The sequence below is a fragment of the Trichosurus vulpecula genome, chromosome 4, assembly GCF_011100635.1.
Source record: "Trichosurus vulpecula isolate mTriVul1 chromosome 4, mTriVul1.pri, whole genome shotgun sequence".
Classification (NCBI taxonomy): Eukaryota; Metazoa; Chordata; class Mammalia; order Diprotodontia; family Phalangeridae; genus Trichosurus; species Trichosurus vulpecula.
Genome location: NC_050576.1, coordinates 291,614,674 through 291,630,351, shown reverse-complemented (window position 1 = coordinate 291,630,351; position 15,678 = coordinate 291,614,674). Strand labels below are relative to the sequence as shown.

Here is a 15,678-nt window from a genome sequence, read left to right as displayed (position 1 = left end):
GATGTTCACCATTTGGGGAATGGCTAAACAAGTTATGGTGTATGATTGTGATGGAATACTATTGTGCTATAAGAAATGAAAAACAGGATGCTCTCAGAAAAACCTGGAAAGACCTACATGAACTGATGCAAAGTGAAATCAGCACAACCAGGAGAACATTGTACATAGTAAAAGTAATACTGTACCAACGATCAATTGTGAATGACTAAGCCATTCTCAGGAATACAATGAAACAAGACAATTCCAAAGGTCTTACAATGAAAAATGATGTCTGCCTCCAGATAAAGACCTGATGGAATCTGAATGCAGAATGAAGCATACTTTTTAAGGTTTTATTTTTCTTGGGTTTTTCTTTTTTGGTCTGTGTTTTCTTTCACAACATGACTGATATGGAAATATGTTTTGCATGACTGTATAGGGATAACCTGTATCAAATTGCTTGCCTTCTTAAGGAGTGAGAGAGGGGTAGAATTTGGAACTCAAAAATTTCAAAAACGCATGTTAAAAATTGTTTTTACACATACAAGGAAAATTTTTTTTAAAAAAAGAAATATCCTATTTTATTTGCAGAGAACTAAAATACAAACTTCAGTTATCACTGAAGTTGGTGGTGAATGCATGTTTGGCAAGGACAATACAGAAGTTTGGATTTCATCATTGTGCCATTAACCATAATACCAGTACCTCAGCCGTGAAATGTCTTTGCCTCTTATGCACAAGGAGAATGGATGTTGTGTCCACATGTTGTGACTACCCTATTTGCCAAGGGCTTTTCTCCAGAATGTTTACTTGCTAAACTCACTAAGGGATCCTCTATGACTTCTGTTCTCAGGTCTGTTTTCATTGATAACACTTGCCTGCTATTTCTTCTGTGCCACTTGCTTTGTTCCCACAGTGACCACCTTGCTTGCTCTCTCTCTTCATATTTCTTGTGGCGTAGGGAGAAGACTTCATCAGAAAGATCTTCTATCTGGAATTAGAAATGAACGTTTACCTGCTGCTTCTGTGAGGAAGATTACTAAAAATGAGAATAAGAGCTTTGGTGCATCCTTTACAAGACAATTTGTGGGATAGTAGGACCATAAATTTAAAGCCAGAAGGGACCTTTAGAGGTCTTCTAGTCCCACCTCCTAATTTTACAGATAAGAAAAGGAACCCATCTAGATAAAATGAAATTGACTACAATCATACAGATAGCAGATTGGACTCTAAAACTAGCATTATTTTCAGTATACCAGAACTCTAGAATAAATATGTTTAAAATAAAACATGATAAGACCTTATCTATTCTCATTTTTGTAAGGATGACTTCAAATTCTTTAAAAAGGAGAGGTTTGAAAGCTTAACTTGTATGATCTTAGCTATATTCAGACTTGGCAAAATTGCAAGTTTTTTGACTTCCTGAATCATTTTTCTATTTTTTTATATTCCTTTAACACTTAGTATGGTATTTTGTGTGCATCACTCAATACTTTATAATTCATTAACTACTAAAGCTAATGAAAACTGAGTGCCTCAAGTATATTAGTTTTTTACCTTTCAAAAATTCATTCTAGAGTCAAACCTGCATTCAGATCCCAGATCTCTGATCCTATGATTCCACAAGTTCTCCTGTGAATGACTTCAGGCTCTGCACTTATGGAGCTTACCATCTAATGGGAGTGAGCAAGGTAGGGATATGACACACAAATAACCATAATACTAAACAATACATGGTCAGTGCATAAAAGAAATACTAAGTGATATGTGAAGGCAGGGAAGGGAGAATTCATGATTGCTGGGGAGTCAGTGTGTGGGGAGGTAGTGTCAGAGAAGATTGCCTGAAAAAAGTAGCATTTGAGTTGAACTTTAAAGAATGAAGAAAGATTTGATAAGATGGGGAGACTTTCAAGTATATGGAACAGTGCAAGTAAAGGCACAAAGTGTAAAACATATGTGAAATGTGAAACAAAATGTGAAACATGTAAAGTATGAAACATAAGTGTGGTGGATAGTAAGGAATTATCTAATCTAGTTCGGTGGGAGCACAGAGTACATCAGAGGTGTCAAAACTTGTGGCTGCAAATCACAAAATCCAGAGTAACTGTAAGTCAATATGCAGAGGCAGGGATCTGTTTCCATTTGAATTTGACACCAGTGGACTACATGCAGGGAAGTAATAGGAGATAAGACCAGAAAGTGAAGGTGGCCAAATTGTGGTTTTGGAATGCCAGGGAAAGAAGTTTAAACTTTACTCAAAAGGCACCAAGAAGCCAAAAACCAAGCTCACAGAGGATGTAAGAACCGGAAGTTTCCTTAGAGATCAAGTCCCACTACCTCATTTTACAGATAAGAAAAGTTAAGTCCAAAGAATGGACTTGCATAATGCCACCAAACTAGATAGGTAAAAAAAAAAACAACAACAAAAACAACAAAAAAAAAAAACCAGAAATGCAGCCCAGGCTTTCCGGCAGAGGAGATCCCTATATACACAAGGAAGGTTAAGTATGAAGGATGTATCGGAAGTAAGAAATCTTGTTAGAAGGTTCTTACAAAAATCATATCACAATAATGGTCTAACATTCATTAGAATGTGAGCTCTGTGAACACAGAATCTGGTTTTACATTTCTTTGCATCCCCAGTGCTGGGCACATAGTAAGTGCTTAATAAACATTCGTTGACTTGATTAAATGGCCATAGAAATAGAGAAGAGAAAATGGATGCCAGAGACATCAGGGGTGGGGGAGAGAAATCAAGTGGCTTTGGTGGCTAATTGCATATAAATTGAGGCAGAGGGAAGAGTCAAAGATAAGAAACAGTTCTCAAATACAGTAGATGTGGTAAATGGTAGTACTAATGGCAGAGTGAAGTTAGAAGGAAGGCCAGGTTTAGATGGAAAGAGAATTAGCTCAGTTTGGGATATGTGGTAATTGAGATGCTTGGCAGAACTCCATCCTCACCTCCACCTGTTAGTCTTTCACTTCTTCCTATGGAAAGACTTTCTTGACCTTTCTTGTTGTTAGTGCTTTGTCCCTCCAAAAATTAATTTTTCTAAATCTTGTATACAACTGCCAGTGGTGCCACTGCCTCTGCTGCCACCACTGCCACCACCACCACCGCCACCACCACAACCACCCTTAGTATAACGGAAGCTCTTTGAGGGAAGGGAGGGTTTTTTAATTTAACTTTTTCTGCCAGCACCTAGATTAGTACCTTGCCTACATCAGGCACTGCATATATTCTCCTTGCATGGTAAGACATGTCCTGTAGGCAACAGCTACAGGTCCAGAACTTGGGTGAAGTAAGGGCTAAAGATATAAAATTGAAAGTCATCTGCAAGAGATGGAGGAAATAAGATTGTTAAGGGGAAGAGTATAGACTATGAATACTGGATAGAGAACCTTGGAAGAAAAATCAGAAGAGTATGCTATCTCTGATGTCAAAGTAGAAGAGAGTATCCAAAGAGCAGATAGACTGAAAAGGGCCTACTTTGTCAGGAGGTCATTAAACAAAAAATTCAGTTCAAATATAACTGCCTACCACTGTGCTAAGCTCTGGGTGCTCGTGCGCGTGCGCGCGCGCACACACACACACACACACATACACACACACACACACACACACACACACACACACACACAGAATCTTTGCCTTCAACAGCTTACACTCTACTGGGGTTGGGAAGGGAAGATAATATAATATGTATACAGCTAAGTAAAAGGTAATTTGAAGAGGGAGTGAGCACACTACTAACAAGTGGTGAACAAGGAAGACACATCATGTAGAATTTGGTATCACATCTAAGCCTTAAATTCTAATCACTCTTGTTGAAGGGGGAGTGCATGGTGTCAGCCTGTGCAAAGACATGAGGACAGGAGATGGACTGTGGAGCTCAAGGCACTTGAAAGGCCAACTTGCCTGAAAAGAATACATGGAGGTGAATAATAAGAATTGAGCTTGGCAGCAAGCCAGATTGTGGAGACTATACATGCCAGGCTAAGGAATTTGTACTGTTATTTGGGAGAACATTATCAAATCTATACCACTGGAAGACTATTTTAGTACCTAAATAGAAGACTGATTAGAGAGGGGAGAGATTGAAGGCAGGAAGATAAATCTGGAGCCTATTGCAACAACCAGGTTATGAGGGCCTGAACTAAGGTAGTGGTTGTATGAGTGAAGAGGGTATAGAAGTGGGAAATGACATGGAGATAGAATTGATAAGACAGGGTAAATGGATGGATATGGTGAGGGAAGAGAAGAGTTATGGATGACTCTAAAGTCAAAAACTAGTGATAGAAAAAATGGTGCCTTCAACACAGAGAAACTTGGAGGAGAAGCAGACTTAGGGGAGATGAAAATGATCAAAGTGAGTTTGGGGAGGAAGGAATATGAGAAGTGAAATACGTTTCCCTTTCAGGTTCATAGACTTGGAGCTGAGAGGGAACTTAGAGCTTCCGCTCCTCGTTTCATAGCTAAGGAAACAGGTGCAGAAAAATGGATAGCAAATGGGTTTAAAAAAATAATTTGTAAGACCTGAGCATGTTTGGGAAGAGGCCATTAGAGAGGGAAGAAAAGAGGGGGGATGGGGGAAGGAATATAAAGAAGCTGCTGTCAGAGTACCTTAGTCTTCTCAAGGAAGTACAACAGTTAAAGTTGGTATTAAAATAATAACAATAACAACCACCACAATAATAGCTATGTGCCAGGCAGTGTGCTAAGCGCTTTACAATTATTATCTCATCTGATCCTCACAGCAACCTCTGGGAGAGAGATGCTTTTACCTATTCCCATTTTATTATCCCCATTATACAGATGGAGAAACTGAGGCAAATGGGGATTTGAGTGACTTGCCCAGAGTCACACAACTAATATAAGTGTCTGAGAGTGGATTTGAACTAGGTCTTCCTGACTCCAGGCCCAATACTTTACCTACTGTGCAACCTAGCTGTAATAATAAGAAATAAAGGCTATAAACTATATTATGTTTCCCAGTTAGGAATACTACTTTGGAACTTTTTTAATAATGCCAAATAACCCTGAACATTGTCTACTTTCCTATTCATTCAAGAATGTGTCTTAAGAAATTCTCTAAAAGGATAGATAGATAGATAGATAGATAGATAGACAGATAGATTGATAGACAGACAGACAGGTAAATCCTATTGAAACATTCCATTTTTGAGTTGGGATGGAATTTTGTTTTAATGTGCAAACCATTTGAAATTATATTCTCAGATAAAAGAGGTGATACTTAGTATCTCTATAGTTAATTAGCAAGGGAAAAAAAGAATTTTCTGAACCCTGGAGAAGGCAGAAGTACACTCTTTCACCTCTGCCATTTCCCTCCAAACGCCCATGTTTTGGGTGGTAAGGAAGGATGGGGTTACTGGTCTATATCACCCAAGCCTGACGCACAGCAGCCATTCATGGGCCTGATCCCACTGTTGATCTGCAAGGAATCTTGGTCTTGGTGCTGGACTTGGTTCAGACATTCATTTGGCGTTAGCCATACAGCAGCTCAGAACTCCTGAGCTCAAATGATTCCCTAGTCTGAGCTTCCCCAGGAACAGGGACTACAGATCTGCACCACTGCACTCCTGTACATTTTGTATGTTTCTTGTTTGTGTCAATGGGAAGTGATTCCTATTAGGGATATTTAGGGTGAAAAGAGATGTGTCGTATTAAAGGGTAATTACTATTCAGTGGTTGAAGAAAATAGTTATGAAAAATTATCTATCCTCTAATAAGTATATAATTAGGAGCTTTTGTTAATAAGATGTTGTCTTTAGTCCCTGTCCACGTAAGTAATAACCACATCTGTCATAAGGATATTGTTACTAAATCTAAAGCTCAGAGAATGTAGCATAGCATACTTCCATGAAATGCCACTTGCCATAATGGAACTATACCCTTTACTACTTAAGGCTGAACTTACTGTGCAGAAAGGATACTTCACTGAGAGAACCAACATAAATCATTAATCACTTAACTAAATGCTGTAAAATTTTTAAAACCCAAAGACGTTATTCCATGTTTCCGCCCCATATTCCTTTCCAAAGAGTCTTCTTGTTACATTGGATATTTATATTTATTCTTGCTGTAATCTAATCTGAAGAAGTACAAAAATTTTATAGTTAACATTAATGCCAATTTTTGGTGAACTCTCTAATACCCAGCTAGATGGTGCTGTGGATATAGCACTGGGCCTGGAGTCAGGAAGATCTGAATTCACATCCTGCCTCAGATACTTATTAGCTGTGTGACCCTGGGCAAGTCACTTAACCTTTATTTGCCTCAGTTCTGTAAAACAGAAGCACACTGGAGAAGGAACTGCAAAACATTCCAGTATCTTTGCCAAGGAAACTCCAGGGACAAAGTCCATGGAGTCACATAAAGTCAGAAACGACTAAACAACTAAAACCTCTTTCAAAAGGTTTGTCAGTCTCTAACACCAGAAAATAATTTCTTTCAAAGCATTTTTAAAAGAATGGAAGATGTTAGAGATGTTAGAGGGTATGACACTTTTTTATTTTCGTAATCTTGCTGCTTGAAATATATGTTATATTCCCAGAAATTGTGTGTGTGTGTGTGTGTGTGTGTTTGGCACAGGTTTACTCCTAAGGGATTAATACTTTTCAGATATTTAAAGAGCATTATTTGTTTCTTTGGGGAAAGTCAACGTGCATTCATTACATGCTCCAGGCACAGGGCTAAGTGCTGAGGATGCAAAGAAAAGGCAAACACAGTCTCTGCTGTCACAGAGTTCACAAAAAGAGGGTGACGACATGTGAACAACTATGTGCAAACAGGAAGGTCTTTAAAGGCCAGAGGATTTTCTATTTGTTTCTGGAGATAAGAGGGATTTATTGAATAGGGGAGTGCCTCTCTCAAGTGTTACTGTAGTCAGAACCTATACTTTAGGTAGGTCCTAACTTTCTTCTTTTTGAGGCAGCTGGGTGGCACAGTGGATAGAGCACTGGGCATGGAGTTAGGAAGACCTGAGTTCAAATTTGACCTCAGATACTTACTAGCTGTGTGACCCTGGACAAGTCGCATAACCTCTGTTTGCCCCAGCCTCAAGCGTACAATGGGTATAATAGCAGCATCTACCTCCCAGGGTTCTTTTGGGGATCAAAGCACTTAGCAGAGTACCTGGCACACAGTAGGTATTCTATAAATGCTAGCTATCATCATCATCGTCCTCACTCCTGTTATAACTTTGGTAGCAAAGTTTGGTTTAACTATGCTGAAGCCGCATTGTAGAAGCATTTAATTATAAGGCACGCCCATTTAGTATCTCATTGAGGGAGTATGATTCCCGAAGCACCTAAAGAACTTCATGATTCAGCAAACTGACGTACAAAACATGCCTGAATCAAACTTCCTATGATTTTACTTATGGGCTGCAGAATCTCCATTCATTTTTCAAGTAAACACACAATCCAAAAGTTTTATTTTTGCTTTTCTCTAAGTATGGCCCTGCTTGCCTCATTGGGCATAGGGGGAGTGGAAGAGAAGTCAGTCAGCTGTGACATTCACTCACTTGAGTGCTAAGCTGGCTGACAAGTTAGCGTGAAGTATGAACTGTATGAACTTCTGTGTCCTCCAAAAGAAAGAAGCCTCTGACTTTATAGTTTAAATTATGCTAGAAGTGAAAGAAAGCATCTGTAGAAGAAAAGTATCTGGGTTGCTGAAGAAATTTCTCTTTGCTAAGGTGTTGCTACTTTTTCTAACTTTCATGCAAATACTTGAGTTCTGAAAACCTCCTTTAGTAAAACTTGTTGAATTCAAACTGTTTTAAGTAGAATGGTGATGTCTAAGAAAAAACAAGGCTCTGCCACATTCTTTGTTCAATAAGGAGATGTGGCTTTCTATCAGATTTATTAATTTAAGAACTACAAACCAAAGCAAAACTTAAAGTGACTGGCCTATCATATCCCTGGATAAAAACAAGTATTTTAATATCATCCCATTTTCAGAAAGAACAACAAAAAAAGAAAGATGACATAGATATTTGTTATTTGAATTTTCTGGGATAATGGAATTGGGTACAACAGTGGCTTATCTAGCATTCAAAACAAATGAAAAGAGCTCCCAGTCAAGCTCAGCTAGTTTAAAAGTCTGCCCCCTCCCTCAGACCCCTCTCCCAAGGTCTTTATAATTTCAAATTCACTTTCAGAGTATAACTATAATTTGCATTTTTCCTTTCAATAAAAAGACAACTTACTTCTTCACCTAAATGAAATTCTTCCAAAGGTTGAAGATCAACAATCCTCCAGCTGTTGAAGATATAAATTGGTTTCACAAATTATTCATTTACCAAAACTGAAGTCTTAATTCTTCTAATAAATCAATCAATGATCATTTATTAAGCACCTACTACATGCCAGGCACCAGGCTGTGTTGGGAGCACAAAGACAAAAACTGAAACAATTCCTGCTTTCAAGAAGTTTACAATCTCTATGGAGAGACAACATGTCCTTACAAGTATATGCAGAACAGAGAGAGATACAAGGGAGCTCAAGGATGGTGGTTGAGGAAGGCGGGTGCATCTGGAGCTTGGGAGCATCTGGAAAGGCTTCACATAGAGGATGGCTGAGCGACATCTTGATGAAAGAGAGATTCCATGAGGCAGAGGTAAGGAGGGAGTGCATTCCAGGCAGGAGGGGATAGCCAGTGCAAAGCTACTGAGGCTGGAGATAAGTGCCATTTGTACGGAAGACAAAAGAAGGCCAGTTTGGCCAGATCCCAGAATACGGGAGGAGAAGGAACATTCGATGATGTTCAAAAGACAGGTAGGGCTAGCTTGTGAAGAGCTTTAAAAGCTAAACAGAGCATATAAGCAGAAATAACAAAGTATAGGTGCCTTCCCTTGTTATTTCCATAATCAAGTCTCCTTTTAAAAGTAATGAGATTTTTAAGAAAGATACAGAAGTTCCAAATGAAAGTTTGGGGAAGAGAAGTAGAGGCTTCATTTCTGCCAATAGAATGAATCCTAATCTGACTAGCTTAATTTTTAAACTCACAGATAATTTTGAACCACACTGCATGTCAGCACTTCTTTAAAAATATAACCAGAAATATTTCATTTCCCACTTACGTTATTTTATCTAGCTATCTCTAAGCATTTTATAAACATTGCTGATTTTCTTTCATTATCTCACAAGGTAAATCAAGGTGAAGCAGTGGTCAATGTTCATTAAGCACTTGTTATGTGGAAAGCACTGTGCTGGGGAAGGGTGGGGAAAGGGAGATAAATAAGTAAATAAGATACAGTCACTGCCTTCAAGGAATTCATCATTTACCAGAATATTCACACTATCCAAGACCCAGGAGGCTTAAGCACCAAAAATAAATTCCAACTCCTCTCTTATGCTTGGATTGCTGCCATAGTCTCTTCACTGATCTCCTGATCTGTTTGCCCTAAACTTTGCCACCACTAGTGCATTCTGCATGCTGCTTTTACCATGATACTTCCCCTATAAATGCCACAGAAAAACAAACCTTGCCAAGAACATAAGATTTAAACTTCTTACCTTGGTATTCAAGGATGTCTGTCCACAGCCTAACCTCATCTTTCCAAGGAAAGTTGTTTATTCATTGTATACTAAATTGCATATTTCTATCACAGTGTCCATTCATGGAATGTCTCCCAGCCCCCTCCCCCCCCACCTCTTTCTCTCCTGCTATAGAGATCCTACTCGTCCTTCTTGTTTAAAGCCCTCTTCAAAGCTGAGTCCCTCCTCTTTAATGAAGCTTGCCTATGGTATCTAGATCCTCTGAACCCACAGTACTTACTTATCTTACTGTTGATACCAATAATCTAGCAATGGAAAATGGGCTTTCTGGTAATCAATTTCTTTTGCTACTTCTTATGTCGTTGTTTAAAATATTATGTATTAATGCCTTGTTTCTTTACTTAGACTATAAAGTTATTAGATAGGAGTATGAGATGTCTTCCATTCCTTCCCTACTATGACTACTGCCTATGTAGAAATGCCCTGCACACAGTAAGTCAACTAATTAATAACTGCTGATTAAAGATAAAATTTAGAATAGGTATAAAAGAAACAAAGCTGGAGATAAGTAAGGGCCTTTAATAAGAATTGAACATTTTCATAAGAATTAGTACTTTAGCACCAACGAAAATGTTTAAATTTGGTTGAGGTTTCCTGTATGTTGACCCTCAATTTTTCATTTATGATAAGGGGAGCAAAAGAGTAAAATACAACATTACTTTGTAAGAAATATAACACTATTTTGTTGTTGAAATATAGCAATATTTTCTAAGAATAATTTTTTAAAATTCAGGAAAGATAATGTATATACCTTGGAGTAAGTATTTCTTTATATTGCAGCTTCTCCAACTTGGCTGGGGCCACTAGTGACATAGGAATCACAATATTATCGATGTCATAAGAGCTTTCACTTCTTAATCGTCGCCTTGTAGAATTCTGTAAAATAGGATTTTACAAAACAATCTATAGTTGAATGGTGTCTACTATACTGAAGATAAACCTAAAGATTAATGGAACTGATTCTCTTTTTCTAAAATTTACGTAAGTTACATGAAGAGGTTTTCGACTCTGGCTCTAAAATCTGAAGCAGAAAGAACTGGGAAAGCCCAACCTAAATACAAAATATCTTAAATTTTTTGGATCAAATAATTTATTAAAATTGTCCTGTACATTAAAATCCAAGCCCAGTTCTGTGCGCCCACCCACCTTTTTTCCATAGCTCCTTCAATGTAAGCCAAAAGAGCCCTAGCACTTGGCATCCGTGAAGGGTGTGTGTATGTGTGTGTGTTTGTGTGTATTTTGGTAACTGTATTTCAATATAATTGGTTTCTTTTGTATTTTGTGTTATATATTTTGACAAATTGTTCTGAGAAGGGTTCATAGGCTTTGCCACACTGTGAAAAGTTGAGGACTCCTGACCTAGAGGAATAAGGAAACAGAGTAGACATCATTTAAAAATCTAAAGCATCCTAAGTCTCCCCCTAAATTTTTCATTTTAAAATTTTAATTGGTCCTATAGTCCAGGCTCTTGATAGGGTGAGCAATACAATTATTTAGAGTGGATATTTGCCATATTTCAAATTTACTACATGTTAGCTTATTAAAAGCAAAATATGAATAAATAACATGTAGGTTAAAAACATTTTTAAGGGAAAAGAACTAACAAAGAAAGGGATAATGGTACCCTTGCTACATGTTTCATCAAGTTTCATCAAGCGGAGAAGAATGTCCTACCATAGCCAGTTGATACTAACCTAAAGTCAAAATCCCTACATTTTTTTCTATTTGGAATAATTCATTTCTTCCAGCACTTAGCACAGTATCTGGCACACGGTAGGTTTTTAATAAATGTTAATTGATTGAGTGACCTAGGGCATCATATGACAACTCTGTAAAAAGAAGAAAAGTTTGTCTTTTAAAAAAATTGTTAGGTGGCTCTAGAGTCAGAAGCCCTGGGTTCAAAGCCCTGTTCCTACATTTCCTACTTCCATATCATATATTTTGAGCTGTAAAGGCTCTTGGAAGTCCTTCATTTCATAGATGAGGACACTGGGGCCCATGGAGATGAAGTAACCTGCTCAAGGCAATAGAGGGAACAAACAGAAGTGGTGTAAGTGGAGCCTGGGCCTTATCTCCCAGCTGGTGCTTGTTTTGTACTACCCTATATTGCCTTTGTCCTTTGTGAATGTGTATCCCCATGATCCTCAGGCTCATCATTGGTAAATGGGAATATAACTGGGTACTACCTCCCCCTCAAGGTTGTTTTAAGGAAAATGTTTTGTAAAGCATTTGGTAAATATGTGTTATTACTATCTTTGGGGTTTGTTATGTAATGAAAGTTCTGGGCTCACTAGGCTATTTTCTTATTTAAAACTCAGGGTTAGGTTGGCCTAGATCACTTCTAAAGTCTCCTTCCAGCTTCACTTTGTTGCCATCAAGACAAGTGTGGCCTGGGCTCCTATTCTCTGGCCTGCACCACCTCTGCTCCTGAAAAAAATTCTGAACAAGTCTCTTTGTCTACAGCCAGTCTACTTCCAGTAGCTGCTACATTAGGATGGGCCTAGGTAGCACCTAGGGAGGGGAACTTACTTCCATAGTTTTTAGCCCAATTCTGAGTGCAAAAGGATCTCAAAAAAGAGGCTAGAAGATAATGAGCTGCTTTTTTCACACAGAAAAAAAGGACCTTTTGGTTTCATCAAATTCACGTCTCAATAAAATAGTTCGAATCAGCTAGGACCCCAAACACCCTTCCCCCCCCCACCTTTTCCCACCTCTGTAGGGAAATTATGCAAATCAGCAACTGTCTGATAACTTATAATCTGGGAGAACTGCTTGGGGCACTGAGAGGAAAAGTGACTTGTCTAGGGTAATACAGCCAGTACATAAAGGAGGTGAGCTTTGAACCTGGAGTTTTCCTAACCCAGAGGCTGAGACTTTATATGCCGTGGCACGGTGTCTTCTCCCTACTTACCCTAGTGGTAAGTAAAACTGAGGGCTGTTGCAGATTAGCAAACTACTCTTTTCTATGCACAAAAAGAGCCCTCAAAAAGAAAATATACAAAAATAGCTTATTTTTCAGATTCTTTGTAGTACAATTCTAGTAATCAACTAAAAATACCTACTTGTGATGAATTCTGGGTTGACCTAGATATCACATTGATATTAGTGACCGAAGTAAAACTGTTCTGGGATCCTGGTGCTGTATGTTGTAAAGTAAATTCTTCAAACCTATTTCTTTCTCCTGTCAGAGAAGGAAACATCAAGAATGTAGCAAGTTAAAAAGTGATTAATGGAGGTGAAACAGTTAACATTTCAAAGAGAGTAATAGATCAGAACTATAGATTTGTTCCAAATTACCAAGTAGGTACAAGCCTGTTTATACCACTGCCAAAAGAGAACAAATGGACTGCAGAGACCTGATGAGGCCGTTAGTCAATGTTCTCTCTCCAAATTCCTGTCACAGCCAAAAACAAATCCTGCTTGTAAGCAACATGTTATAAAGCACTAATACTTTCCATCTGACTAATTGCTTCCAGAGAAATATTTATCACCTGTAAATTACTGTGTTCAATTTTATACCTGAGATTAATCTGGATTGACAATAGTATAAAGAATCAGCCTTTATAGTTTATTAAGATTAGTTACTAAGATCATTCCAGTAGTTACAAATTTTAACAAAAAGCATCTTAATGGCCAAAGAAATCACCAATGGTTAATATGAAAGAGAAACGTGGTGATATAACCAGGGTCTAGGAGTCCCAAATGCAGAGCTGTCACCAAACCTTGAGAGACCTCCAGGTGTAGAAGATGTACAAAAAGCAGCATGGTACAGTACAAGTAGCACAACCAACCAGCTCCAGGGCAAGTACATTGGTATTAGAAGGCACATTCAAGGCCCACCTCTGCAGTTTGCTAGCCATGTGACTGTGGCCAAGGAGTGACGTAAGATTCCATTTCCTCATTTTTAAATTAGTGATAATAATACTTGCCTTGCCTGCTGCATGGGATTTATGTGGGGGGTAGGGCAGTGGGGAAATGGATGAGCACTTATGACTTGTGAATGACTATAACAAGGTAACTTATTTTGTATAAGCATTTTCCTTATCTGTAAAACTAGAAGGTAGGCTTGGATCATCTGTAGGGTCTCTTTAATCTCTGTCCTGTCATCCGAAGGTATTAAACAAGTTATGGAAATAAGTGGCTTTTTCAGAATGTTCTTCAGTTTTCACATCATTTTGACATGAACAAGTTTATTTGAAATATTTTCTGTTATTTCATGTTGATCTGCAGTATGATTTAGTCAAGTTCTTTAACAAGTCCAGCCCTGCCTCCCTGCCCCACCCCTCACGCCCCACCTCCAAAGTCCTTACCAAAGTTCCCCAAGCCCTTACTTATACTACTTCCTTTCTCAACACTCTAATGACAAAGCACACAGACTAACTAAGGGCCCTAAGGACCTTGGTAAGGACTTATTTTTTTTTAAACCAGATGTCTAATTTCATTTGTATAGGGGACTCTCTAGTAGGATACTTCTTGTTTTTTTTTTTATTTAATTTATTTTTAGTTTTCAACATTCACTTCCACAAGATTTTGAGTTTCAAGTCTGTCGGAGCGCAGAGCCTGCGACCGTGGGAGCAGCTTGCCCAGAGGCCTCCAACCCACAGTTTGAAACTCGCCTTCTTGAACTTCTGGGAGCCATGATGGCCAGGTAAAATGGCTCACATCCCTCCCTTGAATAAATCCAGAGAATAAAACCTCAGGAGAAACAGAGGAGCCAGAAGGGGGGCTTCAGTAGTGAGAGAAGTGGGGGAGAGGGGCCTTCCTGTGGTGGCAGAAGAAGACTAGTGCAGGAAGAGAGGCGTCCCAGCAGGCCCCACCTCAGCAGAACAACAGCAGTAACTGAGCCCTGGGGGGTGGAGCTAACAAGCATCAACACCAGGACCCCAGAGTTGGCTTTGCACAGCCGGGGGAAGTGGCAGACACCAGCACAGACAAGAGCTGAGACCACCCATTCTGTAGAAAAGTCCTGGGGAAGAGGAGACCCCCCGCCCCAGCAGCCAGATCACCCCTCTCTCGCACCTCACGAAACCAGAGGTCAGAGCACATAAAGCTAGATCCCAACACAAGAAACTTGGGATAGACCCCCTGAGCCCCAGAAGCAGAGATCCACTTCAGAAACCAGGAGGAAAAAAAACACCATGAAAAAGAATAGCAAGAAGCTTTCAAAGACGAAAGATTCACATTATGGAGACAGGGATGATCAAAATACCAATTCAGAAGAGAACAGCATGGACACTACACCCACATCTGAAACCTCAAAAGGGAAAGTGAACTGGTCTCCAGACCTAAAAGCATTACTGGAAGAACTCAAGGAGGACTTCAAAAACCAAATTAGGGAGGTAAAAGAAAAAATGGGAAAAAAAATTCAATGAGGAAAACAAATCTCTAAAAGGTAAAATCGGGGAATTGGTTAAGGAAATTCAGAATATAATTGGAGAAAATGTCTCATTGAAAAATAAAATCAACCAAATGGAAAAGAAGATAGAGAAGACAAAGGAAGAAAACAAAACATTAAAAATTAGAATTGGGCAAGTAGAAGCTAATGACTCTATAAGACATCAAGAATCAGTTCAACAAAATCTAAAAAATGAAAAGATAGATGAAAATGTGAAATATCTGATTGGAAAAACAACTGACCTGGAAAAAAGATCCAGGAGAGACAATCAAAGAATTATCGGTCTACCTGAAAGCTATGATGAAAAAAAGAGCCTGGACAGTATCTTCCATGAAATCCTTAAGGCAAATTGCCCAGAGATCCTAGAACCAAAGGGCAAAATTGTCATCGAAAGAATCCATCGATCACCCCCTGAAAAAGATCCCAAATTGAAAACTCCAAAAAATATTATAGCCAAATTCAAGAACTACCAAGTCAAGGAGAAAATCCTGCAAGCAGCTAGAAAGAAACAATTCAAATATCATGGAACTACAGTCAGGATCACACAAGATCTCTCAGCTTCTACATTAAAAGACAGGAGAAATTGGAATATGATAGTCCAAAAGGCAAAGGAGCTTGGACTACAACCAAGGATCACCTACCCAGCAAAAGTGAGCATAATTTTCCAGGCAAGGAGATGCATGGACATTCAATGAAATAAGGGAATTCCAGACCTTCCTGAT

The 15,678-nt window shown here is 38.7% G+C and overlaps 1 protein-coding gene across 3 annotated transcripts in view; it reads right to left on the bottom strand.

Moving 5' to 3' along the window:
• Window positions 1–15,678, bottom strand: part of KANSL1L (KAT8 regulatory NSL complex subunit 1 like) — a 159,459-nt gene that overhangs the window by 8,092 nt on the left and 135,689 nt on the right. For all 3 annotated transcript variants that reach the window (XM_036753199.1, XM_036753198.1, XM_036753197.1), the window contains 4 exons: window positions 12,624–12,742; window positions 10,313–10,437; window positions 8,211–8,262; window positions 858–970 (listed from right to left, as the gene is read on the bottom strand). In XM_036753199.1, coding sequence (XP_036609094.1) covers window positions 858–970; window positions 8,211–8,262; window positions 10,313–10,437; window positions 12,624–12,742 — 409 coding nt within the window. The remainder of the gene's footprint in view (window positions 1–857; window positions 971–8,210; window positions 8,263–10,312; window positions 10,438–12,623; window positions 12,743–15,678) is intronic.